Raw genomic sequence first — 15,822 nt, forward strand, 5'->3', positions numbered from 1 at the left:
CCTACCTACCCTTACATGAATCCTTTAAATCAAATGTTACCACATATATACATCCCTATCACTAACAGAAACTATCCAACATATTTATACCAATTTGTTGATCATGAGTTGTTATTTTCTCCTTCTTATATTACTGTTTGCTGGTGTAACATTCTCAGTCCAACAACTCTATAACCCTTATTGAATGAGGACAATATTTTCACTGTTATTCTGTTAATCAAAAGTATTCATGCCAAGAACAGATTTTTTGGATGCCCCCGTACCAAATCCTGACTTGTTTGTGGGTGAGTCTTATATTAAAGAAAGAAACAAAAAACAATACCAGGCTTCACATACAGTAGTCTCTCATAAAATCTGTTTCCTTACCATGAAATATATTCAAATGACTAAACTGTGACTTTTTCTCAGACATAAGATAGTAAAATATATAAACTAATAGCTAGTATGCTTTTAGAATAACTTTTTTAAAAATGCTGTAGAAAAAAGGAGGATTTTCCCCCTCTGATCAAGTACCCCTTAAAAATGAAGAAGGAGGGAGTGCCTGGGTGGCTCAGAAGGTTAAGGGTCTGCCTTCGGATCAGATCATGATCCCAGGGTCCTAGGATCAAGTCCTGCATCAGGTTTCCAGCTCTGCTTCTCCCTCTCCCACTTGTCTTGCTATGTCTCTCTCTGTCAAATAAACAAATAAAATCTTTAAAAATTTTTTTTAAAAAATGAAGAAGGGGAAAGAAAAAAACAAAAATAAAATAAAAATGAACAAGGGGTGCCTGACTGGCCCAGTCAGTACAGCATACAACTCTTGATCTCAGGGTCATGAGTTCAAGTCCCACATTGCGTATAGAGCTTACTTAAAAAAAAAAAAAAAAAAAAAAGAACAAATACATTATTTGATACCTAAAATAATGACCATAAAGGAAGAGACTCAAAGTAAAAGAAATTCCATAAAAGCTAATATAGTATATTATAGATACTATACAAGTAGTTTAAAAGTACTATAGAAACACTTTAGAAATATTAAAGTCTTTACATAAAACAACAACAAAATAGAACAAATCCATGGAGAAGTTTAAGGATTCCATCACAGATATGCAAAACCTGGACTGCTAAATTCTGAAACACTGTGGATGATTGTGTTCTAAAAAAAAATGAGGGTAAGATCTGGCAAAACCAGAATGGCCACCTAGTTACTAGGTAAAATCCTCCATGAAACAACTCATTCCAATAGTGATAAACTGGCTATAATATTAATCATTGGGGAAAAACTTTCCTAAGATAATGAAGGATGTGGTTAGTCCATGCTTTATCGGTAGGTAAATAGACGTGGAAAAATTGTGGTATATGAACTGAGACTGTGCTCCAGAAGACTCTCTAAGTATTTCCAAATTGATTTTATACAGTTGAATCTTTCTCTATGATTTATGAATATGTACTATTAATAACAGTACAGTTATTTTCAGGATGGGTCAAAATATTTCACTGTTGAAAAGCCACAACCAGGGCACCTGGCTGGTTTGGCAGAACTCTTGATCTTGGGGTTATGTTTGAGCAGCATGTTGGGTGTAGAGATTACTTAAAACCTTTATTGGGACGCCTGGGTGTCTCTGTCCGTTAAGCGGCTGCCTTCAGCTCAGGTCATGATCCTGGGATCCTGAGATGGGAGTCCCACATTGGGCTTCCTGCTTCTCCCTCTCCCTTAGCCCCTACCTCCGCTCTTCTCTCTCTCAAATAAATATATAAAACATTTTTTAAAAACTTTATTTATTTTAATTTAAAAGTTTTAAAAAATATTTTATTTATTTATTTATTTGAGAGAGAGAGAGCTGCACAAATGGGGCGAGGGGCAGAGGGAAAGGAAGAAACAGACTCTCCACTAAGCAGGGAGCTGGATGTGGGACTTGATCCCAGCACCCTAAGAACATGACCTGAGCTTCAGCTTAAGTTAGACGCTTAACCGACTGAGCCACCTAGCTGCCCCCAAAATAAAACCTTTAAAAAACAAAACAGGGGTGCCTGGTTGGCTCAGTCAGTTAAGCCAGTTAGTTAAGCCACTTGGTTAAGTCAGTTAAGTCCAATTCTTGGTTTCAGCTCAGGTGGTGATCTCATGGGTGTGGGATGGATCCCTGTGTCGGGCTCTGGGCTCATCAAGGAGTCTGCTGAAGATCTCTCTCCCTCTCCTGCTCCTTCCTGTGCACGTTTTCTCTTCCTCTCTCAAATAAATAAATAAATCTTAAAAAAACTTCTTTTAATCTCAGAAATCCTTCTTGCCTGTGGCTTCAAAGGTTAATGACATCAGTAAATGCTATAGAATATCTTATATTGCTTTTCACTAATTTCTCTTATTAACTGAAGACATGTGTAGTAGATACAATATTATTCATAGATTAGATGCTGATTTTGCACCATATGCAGAATGTGGGATTCACTAAACATTAGGTAAGTAGGATGTAAAAAGTAATTATAACTACTTACCTCTTATTTTTAAAAATGGCAAAAAAGTTATAGAAAACTTTTCAGTAAAGAGGTTTATGAGGGATGTTGAATGATGTCAAGGCTAGGACTTAAACCAAAGTCTCCACACACACAAAATTTAAAGCTTATTGATGTTAGTGTTACCCTCCTGAGCTGATTTATTTAGAGAAAGGACAGATACTATTTTTAAGAATATGAATGACAAATGTACTGTTATCTGATGCATGGCCCGAAACTCATAATTTTATTTTACACCTGACTCAAAAATATAGAAGTTAAGAAGTCCTCATTTTTATTATTTCTCTGGTTTACTGCAAATCTTAATAATGATAGCAAATACATATGCAATGCTATATATAAGCCAAGTACCATCCCAAGTGTTTTACAGATATTAACCCAAGAATCAGAATTCCAATTCTCATATAGACACATTCTCCTTATTTGCAGGCTTTATTCTGTTAGGACAAAGAATTCCCTATAGACATGAGACTTCAGCAACTAAAACAGCCATTGTCAATTAAGAAATATAATTTTTTTTTAAAGATTTTATTTATTTATTTCACAGACAGAGATCACAAGTAGGCAGAGAGGCAGGCAGAAAGAGAGAGAAGGGGAAGCAGGCTCCCCGCTGAGCAGAGAGCCCGATACGGGGCTCGATCCCAGGACCCTGGGATCATGACCTGAGCCGAAGGCAGAGGCTTTAACCCACTGAGGACCCAGGCGCCCCAAGAAATATAATTTTTTAATTACCAATTTTTTTTCTGCATATCATAGCTCAAACTCTTTTGTTACTAAATTATTTCAATGCTGGAAGTAACTAAATTTCAGGTAAGAACAGGAAATTTCATAAACTAGCAGAAACACACTGCTACACTCACAATTCATTCATATATTGAAATTCAAGGATTTGAGTGCCCAATTGAAAAGTCATATGTCAGGAAAATGTTCATGGTGTAAAATATTATGGACCTTAAACCCATTGCAAAACTTTCAGATTGCTTTACCTCTGTCAATTCCAGAGCTTTATTGTAGCCCATTGAATGCAGAGTTACCCAAAGGTCACGAGGATCTCCTTCTCGATCATTGGCTTCCATTAGATTCAGATCCATAAAGCCCTGTCTTGTTAGTTCATTCTTCTTTGTATCAAAATTGTCTGTTAAAACAACCAAAAGTTTCTCTGTTACATAATTTTTTAAAGATTGATTTAGTTATTTCAGAGAAAGAGCAAGTGAGCAGGGGAAGGGACAAAGGGAGAGCAAGAGAGAGAAGCAGACACCCTGAGAAGCACAGACCCCAGTGAAGGGCTCTATCCCACAACCCTGAGATCATGCCCTGAGCCAAAATCCAGAGTCAGATGCTCAACTGACTGAGCCACCCAAGTGCCCTTCTTACATAATTTTTAAAAGTCATACAGCTAATAAAAGGCCTATGTGTATTATTGCTCATAATTATTTATTTTAAAGGATGCCTTCCTTATGACTCCATGAACAATATAAAAATGGAATGAAAATAAGTCAATCAGAGAAAGACAACAATCATATGATCTCTCTGATATGAGGAAGTGGAGATGTAACGTGGGGGGTTGGGGGGTAGGAAAAGAATAAATGAAACAAGATGGGATCGGGAGGGAGACAAACCATAAGAGACTCTTAATGTCACAAAACAAACTGAGGGGGGTCAGGGGAAAGGGGGAAGGGAGAGGGTGGTGTGGTTATGGACATTGGGGAGGATAATGTGCTATGGTGAGTGCTGTGAAGTATGTAAACCTGGCGATTCACAGACATGTACCTCTAGGGCTAATAATACATTATAAGTTTATAAAAAAATTTAAAAAGTAAAAAAAAATGGAATGAAAATGGCTCAAAACATGCTAGTGATAGCAAACAGGATCCAACAGCACATTAAAAAGATTATCTACCACGAACAGGTGGGATTCATCCCTGGGTTACAAGGATGGTTCAACATTCACAAATCAATCAATGTGATAGAACAAATCAATAAGAGAAGAGAGAAGAGCCACATGGTCCTCTCAATTGATGCAGAAAAAGCATTTGACAAAGTCCAGCATCCATTCCTGATTAAAACGCTTCAAAGTATAGGGATAGAGGGAACATTCCTGAACTTCATAAAATCTATCTATGAAAGACCCACAGCAAATATCATCCTCAAAGGGAAAAAGCTCACAGCCTTCCTGTTGAGATCAGGAATAAGACAAGGATGCCCACTCTCACCACTCTTGTTCAACATAGTATTAGAAGTCCTAGCAACAGCAATCAGACAACAAAGAGAAATAAAAGGTATCCAAACTGGCAATGAAGAAGTCAAACCCTCTCTCTTCGCAGATGACATGATTCTTTATATGGAAAACCCAAAAGACTCCACCCCCAAACCACTAGAACTCATACAGCAATTCAGTAACATGCAGGATACAAAGTCAATGTACAGAAATCAGTGGCCTTCTTATACACTAACAATGAAAATACAGAAAGGGAAATTAGAGAATTGATTCCATTTACTATAGCACCAAGAACCATAAGATACCTGGGAATAAACCTAACCAAAGAGGTAAGGGATCTGTACTCGAGGAACAATAGAACATTCATGAAAGAAATTGAAGAAGACACAAAAAGATGGAAGACCATTCCATGCTCTTGGATCAGAAGAATAAACATTGTTAAAATGTCTATACTGCCTAGAGCAATCTATACTTTTAATGCCATTTCGATCAAAATTCCACCAGTATTCTTCAAAGAGCTGGAGCAAATAATCCTAAAATTTGTATGGAATCAGAAGAGACCCCAAATTGCTAAGGAAATGTTGAAAAACAAAAATAAAACTGGCGGCATCATGTTACCTGCTTTACTACAAGCTTTACTACAAAGCTTTACTACAAGCTGTGATCACTAAGACAGCATGGTACTGGCATAAAAACAGACACATAGACCAGTGGAACAGAGTAGAAAGCCCAGATATGGACCCTCAACTCTATGGTCAAATAATCTTCGACAAAGCAGGAAAACATATACAGTGGAAAAAAGACAGTATCTTCAATAAATGGTGCTGGGAAAACTGGACAGCTATATGTAGAAGAATGAAACTTGACCATTCTCTTACACCGTACACAAAGATAAACTTGAAATAGATAAAAGACCTCAACATGAGACCAGAATCCATCAGAATCCTAGAGGAGAACATAGGCAGTAACCTCTTCAATATCAGCCACAGCAACTTCTTTCAAGATATGTCTCCAAAGGCAAAGGAAACAAAAGCGAAAATGAACTTTTGGGACTTCATCAAGATCAAAAACTTCTGCACAACAATGGAAACAGTCAACAAAACAAAGAGGCAACCCACGGAAAGGGAGAAGATATTTGCAAATGACAGTACAGACAAAAGGTTGATATCCAGGATCTATAAAGAACTCCTCAAACTCAACACACACAAAACAGATAATCATATCAAAAAATGGGCAGCAGATATGAACAGACACTTCTCCAATGAAGACCTACAAATGGCTATCAGACACATGAAAAAATGTTCATCATCACTAGCCATCAGGGAGATTCAAATTAAAACCACATTGAGATACCACCTTACACCAGTTAGAATGGCCAAAATTAGCAAGACAGGAAACAACGTGTGTTGGAGAGGATGTGGAGAAAGGGGAACCCTCTTACACTGCTGGTGGGAATGCAAGTTGGTGCAGCCACTTTGGAGAACAGTGTGGAGATTCCTCAAAAAATTAAAAATAAAGCTTCCCTATGACCCTGCAATTGCACTACTGGGTATTTACCCCAAAGATACAGATGTAGTGAAAAGAAGGGCCATCTGTACCCCAATGTTTATAGCAGCAATGGCCACGATCGCCAACCTGTGGAAAGAACCAAGATGCCCTTCAACGGACGAATGGATAAGGAAGATGTGGTCCATATACTCTATGGAGTATGATGCCTCCATCAGAAAGGATGAATACCCAACTTTTGTAGCAACATGGACGGGACTGGAAGAGATTATGCTGAGTGAAATAAGTCAAGCAGAGAGAGTCAAGTATCATATGGTTTCACTTATTTGTGGAGCATAAGGAATAACATGGAGGACATGGGGAGATGGAGAGGAGAAGGGAGTTGAGGGAAATTGGAAGGGGAGATGAACCATGAGAGACTATGGACTCTGAAAAACAACCTGAGGGTTTTAAAGGGGAGGGGGTGGGAGGTTGGGGGAACCAGGTGGTGGGTATTAAGGAGGGCACGTATTGCATGGAGCACTGGGTGTGGTGCAAAAACAATGAATACTGTTACCCTGAAAAGAAAAAAAAAAAAAAAAAAAAAAAAAACACATGCTAGTGAATTTTCATTTCAGTTTCCCACAACTCAGCACAAAGCACCATCATAGTTCATGATTTGGTTTCCAAATCATGAGGAAATTGTCATTTTTCTGGGTAAGCTCCAACCTACTTGCTTATCTAGAGTATATACTGATACATATTTTTAAAAATTAAAATGCTTCATATATGTTTGCCGCCTAAACACAGGAGAACCTGGTTGAATATGATGTAATACCCCCTAAACTACTGGTGTGTCAAAAAGGGAGATGTGGATGGTGCCAGGTTTAAGGAGACTGCTATATGTCTAACTACTCTAATTTTAACCAAATTGCCCCTTGGTCCTTAAAAAACTGTTAGATAATGGGAAACACTTTCAGTTCTATGAATGTCCCAGACAAATAAATCTACGTATATCCATTTTAACATTATTTGTAAGTAAAACTAAATTCACCTAGAAATATCTACACATGTATAATTCCTGAATTTGTCTATTATATGGATAACAAACAACTACTCACCATGGATTATATTCTGTTAACTGCCCTACAATAAGAAAGATTTTATTTTCCAGCTTCCAACTGTAATATACCCAAGGAAAATAGGTACTCCTTATTTAAGATATCTCTTTTGTATGCATTATTGTGAAAAAAAGCAGCAGAAACGTAACAATTTAAAACTGATTAGTAGTTTAATAGTAGTATAATTGATTAATAGTATTAATAGATTAATAATTTATAGAATTTGGAAAGTGACAAAGGACTTTTGCAAGAAAAAAAGTAAATATAGATTAAATTAGGTCATAGAAATAGTAGCGATCAGGGCACCTGGGTGGCTCAGTGGGTTAAAGCCTCTGCCTTCACCTCAGGTAGTCATGATCCCAGGGTCCTGGGATCGAGCCCCGCATCAGGCTCTCTGCTCAGCAGGAAGCCTGCTTCCTCCTCTCTCTCTGTCTGCCTCTCTGCCTACTTGTGATCTCTGTCTGTCAAATAAATAAATAAAATCTTTAAAAAAAATGGTAGCCATCAAACTGGGGGCTGGAGCTACAATATAATAAAGCAAGATGAAAAAAATAATTGATATCAGTACAACAAAATTATTACTTTCAAGAAAAATATATCTAGATACTATACTATAGAGACTATCAATAAGTAATCTACTTTTAAAACTTAAAATTCTCAATCCTCCATTACTTCTTTATAAATTCATTAATACCCAACTATAAGATTTTCTTTAAACCTATAGTATTCAAGACAGTGTGATAGTGGCAAAAGATTAGGCACATAGATCAGTGGAACAAAACAGAGAAACCAGAAAAAGACCCATACAAATATAGTGAACTGATATTTGACAAAGGAGCAAAGTCAATTTAAAGGAAAAAAGGATAGTTTTATCAATAAATGGTGCTAAAACAACTGGATATCCACAAGTAAAAAAACAAATGTAGACAAAGACCTTACATCTGTCGCAAAAATCAACTAAAATGGGTCACAGACCCAAAACACAAATCTATAAAACTTCTAGAAGATAACAGGAGAAAATTTGGGTGACTTGTGTTTGGCTATGTGTTTTTAGATACAACACCAAAAGCGCACAATCCAAAAGCATAACATATGAAAGGAAAAGACACCTCAATCAAAAAATGGGCAAAAGATCTGAAAGACATCTCACCAAACAAGATATAGATGGTAAATAAGCATATGAGAAGATCATGTGTCATTAAGGAACTGCAAATTAAAGCAACAAAATACACACCTATATTCGAGGCTAAAATCCAAAAAACTAACACCACCAAATGCAGATGCTCATTCATTTCTGGTGGGAATACAGAATGGGACAACCACTTCGGAAGACAATTTGGCAGTTCTTTCAAAATTAAACATAGTTTTATTGTACCAGCAATCACTGAATTGAAATGAATTGAAACAAGTTGAAAACTATACATGCACAAAAATATGCACATAAGTATTTTTGTTATTAAAGATTTCACTTATTTATCTGACAGATAGAGAGCACAAGCAGGGGGAGTGGCAGAGGGAGAAGCAGGCTCCCTGCTGAGCTGGGAGTCCAGTGAAGGGCTCAGTCCTAGGACCCTGCGATTATGACCTGAGCCGAAGGCAGATGCTTAACCAGCTGACTGAGCCACCCAGGCACCCCTGCCCATGAATATTAATAGCAGCTACATTCACAATTACCAAAAATTCAAAATAACCAACATGTCTTTTAATAGGTGAATGAATAAACAAACTATAGTACCTTCATACAATAGAATTATTATTTAGCGCTAAGTGCTGAGCTGTCAAGTCAAAAAAAGAAATCTAAATACATCCGCTAAGTGAAAGAAGCCAGTCTGTAAAGGCTACATATTGCATGATACTCCAACAAGGCACTCTAGAAGAGGCAAAACTGTAGAGACAGTAAAAAGATCAGTGGTTTTGCCAGGGGTTTGAAGGGATGAATAGATACATGAGTAGCTAGAACACAAGGGATTTTTAAGGCAATGAAATTATTCTGTATGATACTATAAATGGCAGGTACATGACATTATATATTTGCCCAAATCCAGAGAACTGTACAGTACAATATAACCCTAATATAAGCTATGGATTTTAGTTAGTAAAAATGCATTAGTATTGGTTCATCAATTCTAACAATTGTATCAAAGTAATGCAAGATGTTAAAAGTAGGGGAAATTCGTAGAGGGTGGAAAAAGAATATATGGAGATCTAGTGAATCCTTACTATAAACCTAAAACTACTCTAAAAATAAAGTCTATTAAAAATAATAAAAATAAAAGTACTTTTAAGTTTAAAAAAGTTTATTATCTTACAGATAAATAACACATTTTCATATTATCAAGGAGGATAGATAAAATTAATATTATGTAAGACTAGAAAAACAAAAATTTTCGGAACTTAAAAAGCCTAATTCTTTTCAGTATCATTAACATTGGTGAAGGAGAATCCCCTCTAAATCATTTTTTAAGTCAACCAGACTTGGGGACTTTTTTTGTAGCAGGATATTTAAGGTTCTGGTATTTAATTGCCTGGATGAGAAAATCAGCTGTGAAATTTTCTTGCTGTTTGATCAGATGACTTACTGTCTTTGATTCTGTAAAATTATTTGTAAAATAAGAAATAATAGGATATACCTCAGAGAGTTGATTATAGAAGTATTTCCAACTGGGGGCACCTGGGTGGCTCAGTTGGTAAAGCATCTGACTCTTGATTTCAACTCAGGTCATGATCTCACCTCAGATCATGATATCACGGTTGTTAGGTTGAGCCCTGCAATGGGCTCTGTGCTGGGTGTGGAGCCTGCTTAAGATTCTCTCTCCTTCTCCCTCCGCCCCCCCCCCCCACTTCTCTTAAAAAAAAAAAAAAAAGAAGTACTTCCAACTGGTATATGGTAAATTTTCAAAAAATGTTAACTATCAATTCTACCAATTAAATTAAATTATTATTATTTTTTAAAGATTTTATTTATTTATTTGACAGACAAAGATCACAAGTAGGCAGAGAGGCAGGGAGAGAGAGAGGAGGAAGCAGGCTCCCTGCTGAGCAGAGAGCCTGATGCGGGGCTCGATCCCAGGACCGTGGGATCATGACCTGAGCTGAAGGCAGAGGCTTTAACCCACTGAGCCACCCAGGCACCCTATTATTATTATTTTTTAAGGAGGCTTCAAGCAGGGCCTGAACTCATGACCCTAAGACAAAGACCTGAGCTGAGATCAAGAATCAGATGCTTAATTGACTGAGCCAGCTAGGCTCCCCCAATTATGAAACTAAAATTTTATTCATCAAAAACTTTACCCTAAGAAAATTCTAATTATGACTCACTCTTATTGAATGTGCTCTAGTGCCAACAATAATCAAAAGATTGTATCGTTAAAGTTGCAAGATGATTATACCTTCCTAAAAATATTCTGTGTATTATCAATCTTGTTATTCAAAGTTTAATAGTATTAACCAACATGCATTTCTTGTTCCTGATTATATTACATAAACTTCCAGTTAAAAAGATACATTTATGCGGGGTGCCTGAGTGGCTCGGATGGTTAAGCATCTGCCTTCAGCTCAGGTCCTGAACTCAGCATCCTGGGATCAAGCCCTGCAGTTGGGTTCCCTGCTCAGGGGAAGCCTGATTCTTCCTCTTCCTCTTCCTCTGCCATTCCCTCTGCTTGTGCTCTCTGACTCTATCTCTCTGTCAAATAAAGTCTTCAAAAAAAAAAAAAGATTTTTGAAAATCTTTCTATTAATAATATTTCTACTTCATTTGCTGTTTAGATAGATAGATTTATAAGACTCCCACCTGGCTCACTGACTTTGTCAACCTTAAACCATTTTAAGAACCAAAGGAGTAGGACACATTACTACCCCAGTGACACCAATATGTAGGTTAATCTGTCTTCTGACTGCATTCTGGTTTTCTTATTCAGTGATCTATAGCTGGCTACAGCTTTTTGGTTTTCCCCTTTGATCTTTCAGTCCTTGGCTTAAATACGTAAGTCCTCCCCTCTTCCCAGACTTCTCCTAAGAGATAACAGAATTGTCTCATCCTCAGTATTTTTCTTTGCCTACCTTGGTATTTTTGGTGTCCATACCTTCAAGGATGTACTTTCTCCCCCCTGTTCAGTGGGGAGACTGCTTCTCCCTCTCCTCTCTGCTCATGTTCTCTCTCTTGCTATCTTGTCTCTCTCTCTCTCAAATAAATAAATAAAATCTTAAAAAAAAAAAGAACTTTCTGGAAACTGCTTTATTTTTAGTAAAACTCTAGCCTGTTAATTCTTTGATGCTCTGTCCTGGGCACAATTCGGGGCTCTCAACCACTTCAGTCCCATTATTATCAAGAGCTGGGACAAAATTCTTTTCCATTCTAAGCTCCAAAGAGCATAGGCTAAAAATGAAATTATATTTAAGTAATTGATATTTTAACTTAAATACTATACCAACTATCAATCTAAGGAAAATAAATGTTTATGTTTTTATGGTCTATAAACAATGTTACTACTTAAAAAAAAAGAGATTTTACTTATTTGAGAGAGAGGGAGAGCATGAGCATGAGTACATGTGGTAAGGAAGAGCAGAGGGAGAGGAAGAACCAGGATCCCCTCTGAGCAGGGCGCCCAACGTGGGGCTCTATCCCAGGACCCTGGGATCATGACCTGAGCCAAAAGTAGAAGCTTAACTGACTAAGCCACCCAGGTACCCATCAATGCTATTACTTTTTAACTGTCCTAATTGCCCTAATAATATTCTATGGAGAAGTTTAACATTTTACTTCTTAAGAATGAAAAGACAGGGGCGCCTGGGTGGCTCAGTGGGTTAAGCCGCTGCCTTCGGCTCAGGTCATGATCCCAGGTCCTGGGTTCGAGCCCCGCATCGGGCTTTCTGCTCAGCAGGGAGCCTGCTTCCTCCTCTCTCTCTGCCTGCCTCTCTGCCTACTTGTGATTTCTCTCTGTCAAATAAATAAAATAAAAAATCTTAAAAAAAAAAAAAAGAATGAAAAGACACTACATATTTTTATGTATCCACTAAGAAAAAGAAAAGTGCAGGGTACCAGAGTGGCTCAGTCAGTTAAGTGGCTGACTTAATTTCGGCTCAGGTCATGATCTCAGGGTCACAGGATTAAGCCCCACATTGGGTTTGGTGCTCAGAACAAAGTCTGCTTGTCCCTCTCCCTCCTCTTACTTGTGTACTCTCTCTCTCTCACATAAATAAATAAAATCTTAAAAAAAAAAAAAAGGAAAAAGACAAGTGCTTACCACGGCAGACAGCCCAAGCATCTTCATCACATTTCTCACCACTTGTTCTCAATTCAAAAAAATTATATTCTTCAAGGCTTAGAAGACCATTTCCATCTAAATCAATTACTTCAAATATATCTAATAAAGTTGACCTAAAATTACAAAAATAGGAAATTGTCTTCAAGACAACTAGACTAAAATGAAGTAATATCAAGGCATTAAACAATTTTTAAAAACTAAATGTACCCAGATATATTTCTTACTAAGTCTACTTGAGATAAACAAGCTTCTAAAACAACCATAGTATCTCAACACATAGTAGGACCTTAATGAATAGTAATCCCCTCCTTCTCTTCTCCTTTCTCCAATCTACTCTCTTCTTCCTCTTCTACCCAATGTTATTATATATATCTAGGGTATGAGAGAGCCACCTAAATATTTGGATTTCATATTTGACAGTTATCTAAGTTAACAGTGTAACTAGCAGGATCTATTTCCAAGGCAGTGCCTACCTAGTCAGGTAGAAATCTGTAGATGTGTGACTAAAGTTGACTTGCTAAATGCGTGGAACCCAGAAATGAAAGGCAATCCCAGATCTGTGAATGGAAAATCATTTTCAAATGCCTAGTGAATGAGTTGAGTTATTGAATTCGAATCTAGGGGTAGGGGTGGTGGCTGGCCAAAGGAAAGGATGGAAGACAGGCTATTGATCTATAACCTGTTTAGATGTTACAGTTCTAGCCTTAATAAACAAAACTTACCTAAATTCTTTTGTAAGAGATAATTCCCCTGTTTCATCTCTATACACAAGTTGGGCCTCTTCAGTTATTGGTTTTATTTCTTTCTTCAGCCTACAGCCAGTTGTGGAAGGAATTAACCAATAAATTCCAGGTCCTAGTTCACCAGTCCACCCAAACACCTTTTCTCAAAAGAATTAAAAAACAACAACCACCATGAATCTTACTGACTTTTGATCTTTCTTCTGAAAGAGAAGTGTTAGAAGTAATTTATCAATATTTACCAACTCTATTATGCTCCTGTTAATCTTTTACAGCTTCAAAATCTTTTTATTGGGGAGCCTGGGTGGCTTAGTCGTTAAATGTCTGCCTCCAGCTCAGGTTATGATCGAGCCCCACATCAGGCTCCCTGCTGGGCGGGAAGCCGGCTTCTCCCTCTCCCACTCCCTCTGCTTCTGTTCCCTCTCTCACTGTGTCTCTCTCTCTCAAATAAATAAATAAAATCTTAAAAAAACCTTTTTGTTAATGGTAGCCCTGGCACAAGACCATTAGATGTAGTTCATAATATATTTTAAAAACAAATGCCTAACAGTATAGTAGTAAGAAGTTACATAACTTCTCAATTTTCCTCCGTAATCTTCAAAAATGTTTGTGATGCAAATATCTTCAACAGAAAGCAGAGATCTTAGAATAATTTTTCAGTCACAATTCCCTAGTTTGATTCAAAACAAAATATTCAAAACAAAAATATGTGATTTGTAAATTAGATTTCAATAACCAAAATTAAATATATTTCAAGAGTTCACTATTTGTATGAACTAGCCACATTTGTAAGAGTGTAATTATGTAGACAGAAGCACTGGAATTCTACTATCATTTATGTAATATGGACTATAAAACAAGATGGTAGAATCCCAAATAAACCTTACACAAAATTCTTTTCCATCACAGTATATAAATTTATGAGTGCCAGGACATTTGTATGGGAAACATTTTATTCTCCTGTTTCATAAAAGAAAGTATAATGGCATCTCTCTATGGACCTTCTAGGTGTGTTCTGGAACCAAACGGCTACTTATAAAACCTAGGGGTTATCTCTGTCAAATACATTAAATCTAAGCATTTTCTCATGGTGTATAATAGCAAGCAAACAGCTATTTGCCCTTCAGCACAGAATCGCCTTAGGGAATTCTACCCAGTATTGTATCCAAAAACTTCCAAAATGCAGATGTATTTTAGATCATCCCGGGGACTCATACACAAAATAAAGTTGCTTATCTGAATTCTGGGTTCAGCACTATTTCTGCCCCCACAAGTCAGAGGAACCATAATCATTCTAAAGTAACACCATTCTATCTCGATACAAGAGTAATCCAATAAAGCTAGGGTCAGGGTCATTTTGAAGCCTAAAGATTGACCAAATCCCTCCTTGGGAAACCATAATCTTATAAACTGGTCAGATGTAGGCTGATATCCAGGAGTGAGATGCAGTTTCTGCTTTTTCCTAATACATGTTATCCTGAGAATTTCCCTATCTCCACATATAGCCTTGAGCTGCCATTGTGGATGGCAAATGGAAAGTCTTTCATGGGCACAAAACTTTGCTTAAAGAAAATTGTGAAACTAAAACTAAAGCTAAAAATCTTTTGTAAATATGACACATTACAGAAAAACAGAAGCCGATATAGTAAAAAGGTAAATAGAAACTCATTCAAAGTTTATTACAGGCTTGCTATGTACTAACATTTTTATACATGCAATATCATAAGAAAGTAATTTTATCCAAAACAAAATGGGAAAAGCTATTATTTTAGACAATGCTTTATCTTGAACTTAACTTTGTAGTCAGTTCTGAAGAAGAGTTTCATCAAAACATTAGCTTCTGTCATTTTATTTGTTTCTTGCCTATAACTATTCTTGCCTGTTAGGAAGCCTACAATAAAGACTTTTATACAACATTCCATCAGGGAAATGTTTGTCTGCCGCTGGACCTATATAAAGATTAAATATGATACTGTAGTAAGCCCTTGAATAGTATTATTCCTGTTGTTGTGTAGCAGATGTATTTTGTAGTCCTCATAAAATAAATAGCCACATTTATGTATCTGCTTCACATATTTGGCCTCTGAGTAAATATATAATTAGGAAAGATCAGAACAACCCCACAGGCAACATATAAAATCATTTAAAAGCATTCCTTCAGATCAATCTATTTTTGAACCCTATAATATAAGTCATGCCTGAGGATAGTAATCTTGAAGTTTTTCTTTTTTGCAGTAGGATTATAAGAAAGACAAACATCTAAAGCAACTCTTCCAAAGTCTTGAATTGCTTGTATTTAGGGGAAAAATCCACTGGCATCAATCATTTTCATTGCATATAAAAAAAAAATGTTCACATGTGAGTCATCTGGGCATTTAGAGAAGAAGAAAGTGAAGTAAAATGTCACACAACTTATAAGTTATGAAGCCAAGACCACTAATCAATCCTCAGCTCTTAATCTCAGCAAACAAGAAAAAAATTCAACACAATTAATGAGACATATATAA

General features: G+C 36.7%; 1 protein-coding gene across 2 annotated transcripts in view; it reads right to left on the bottom strand.

Annotated features, from left to right (window-relative positions):
• Positions 1–15,822, bottom strand: part of EFCAB7 (EF-hand calcium binding domain 7) — a 50,930-nt gene that overhangs the window by 5,358 nt on the left and 29,750 nt on the right. For both annotated transcript variants that reach the window (XM_047723834.1, XM_047723835.1), the window contains exons 9-11: positions 13,298–13,455; positions 12,555–12,688; positions 3,474–3,622 (exon numbers count right to left, since the gene is read on the bottom strand). In XM_047723834.1, coding sequence (XP_047579790.1) covers positions 3,474–3,622; positions 12,555–12,688; positions 13,298–13,455 — 441 coding nt within the window. The remainder of the gene's footprint in view (positions 1–3,473; positions 3,623–12,554; positions 12,689–13,297; positions 13,456–15,822) is intronic.

The sequence above is a fragment of the Lutra lutra genome, chromosome 4, assembly GCF_902655055.1.
Source record: "Lutra lutra chromosome 4, mLutLut1.2, whole genome shotgun sequence".
Lineage (NCBI taxonomy): Eukaryota > Metazoa > Chordata > Mammalia > Carnivora > Mustelidae > Lutra > Lutra lutra.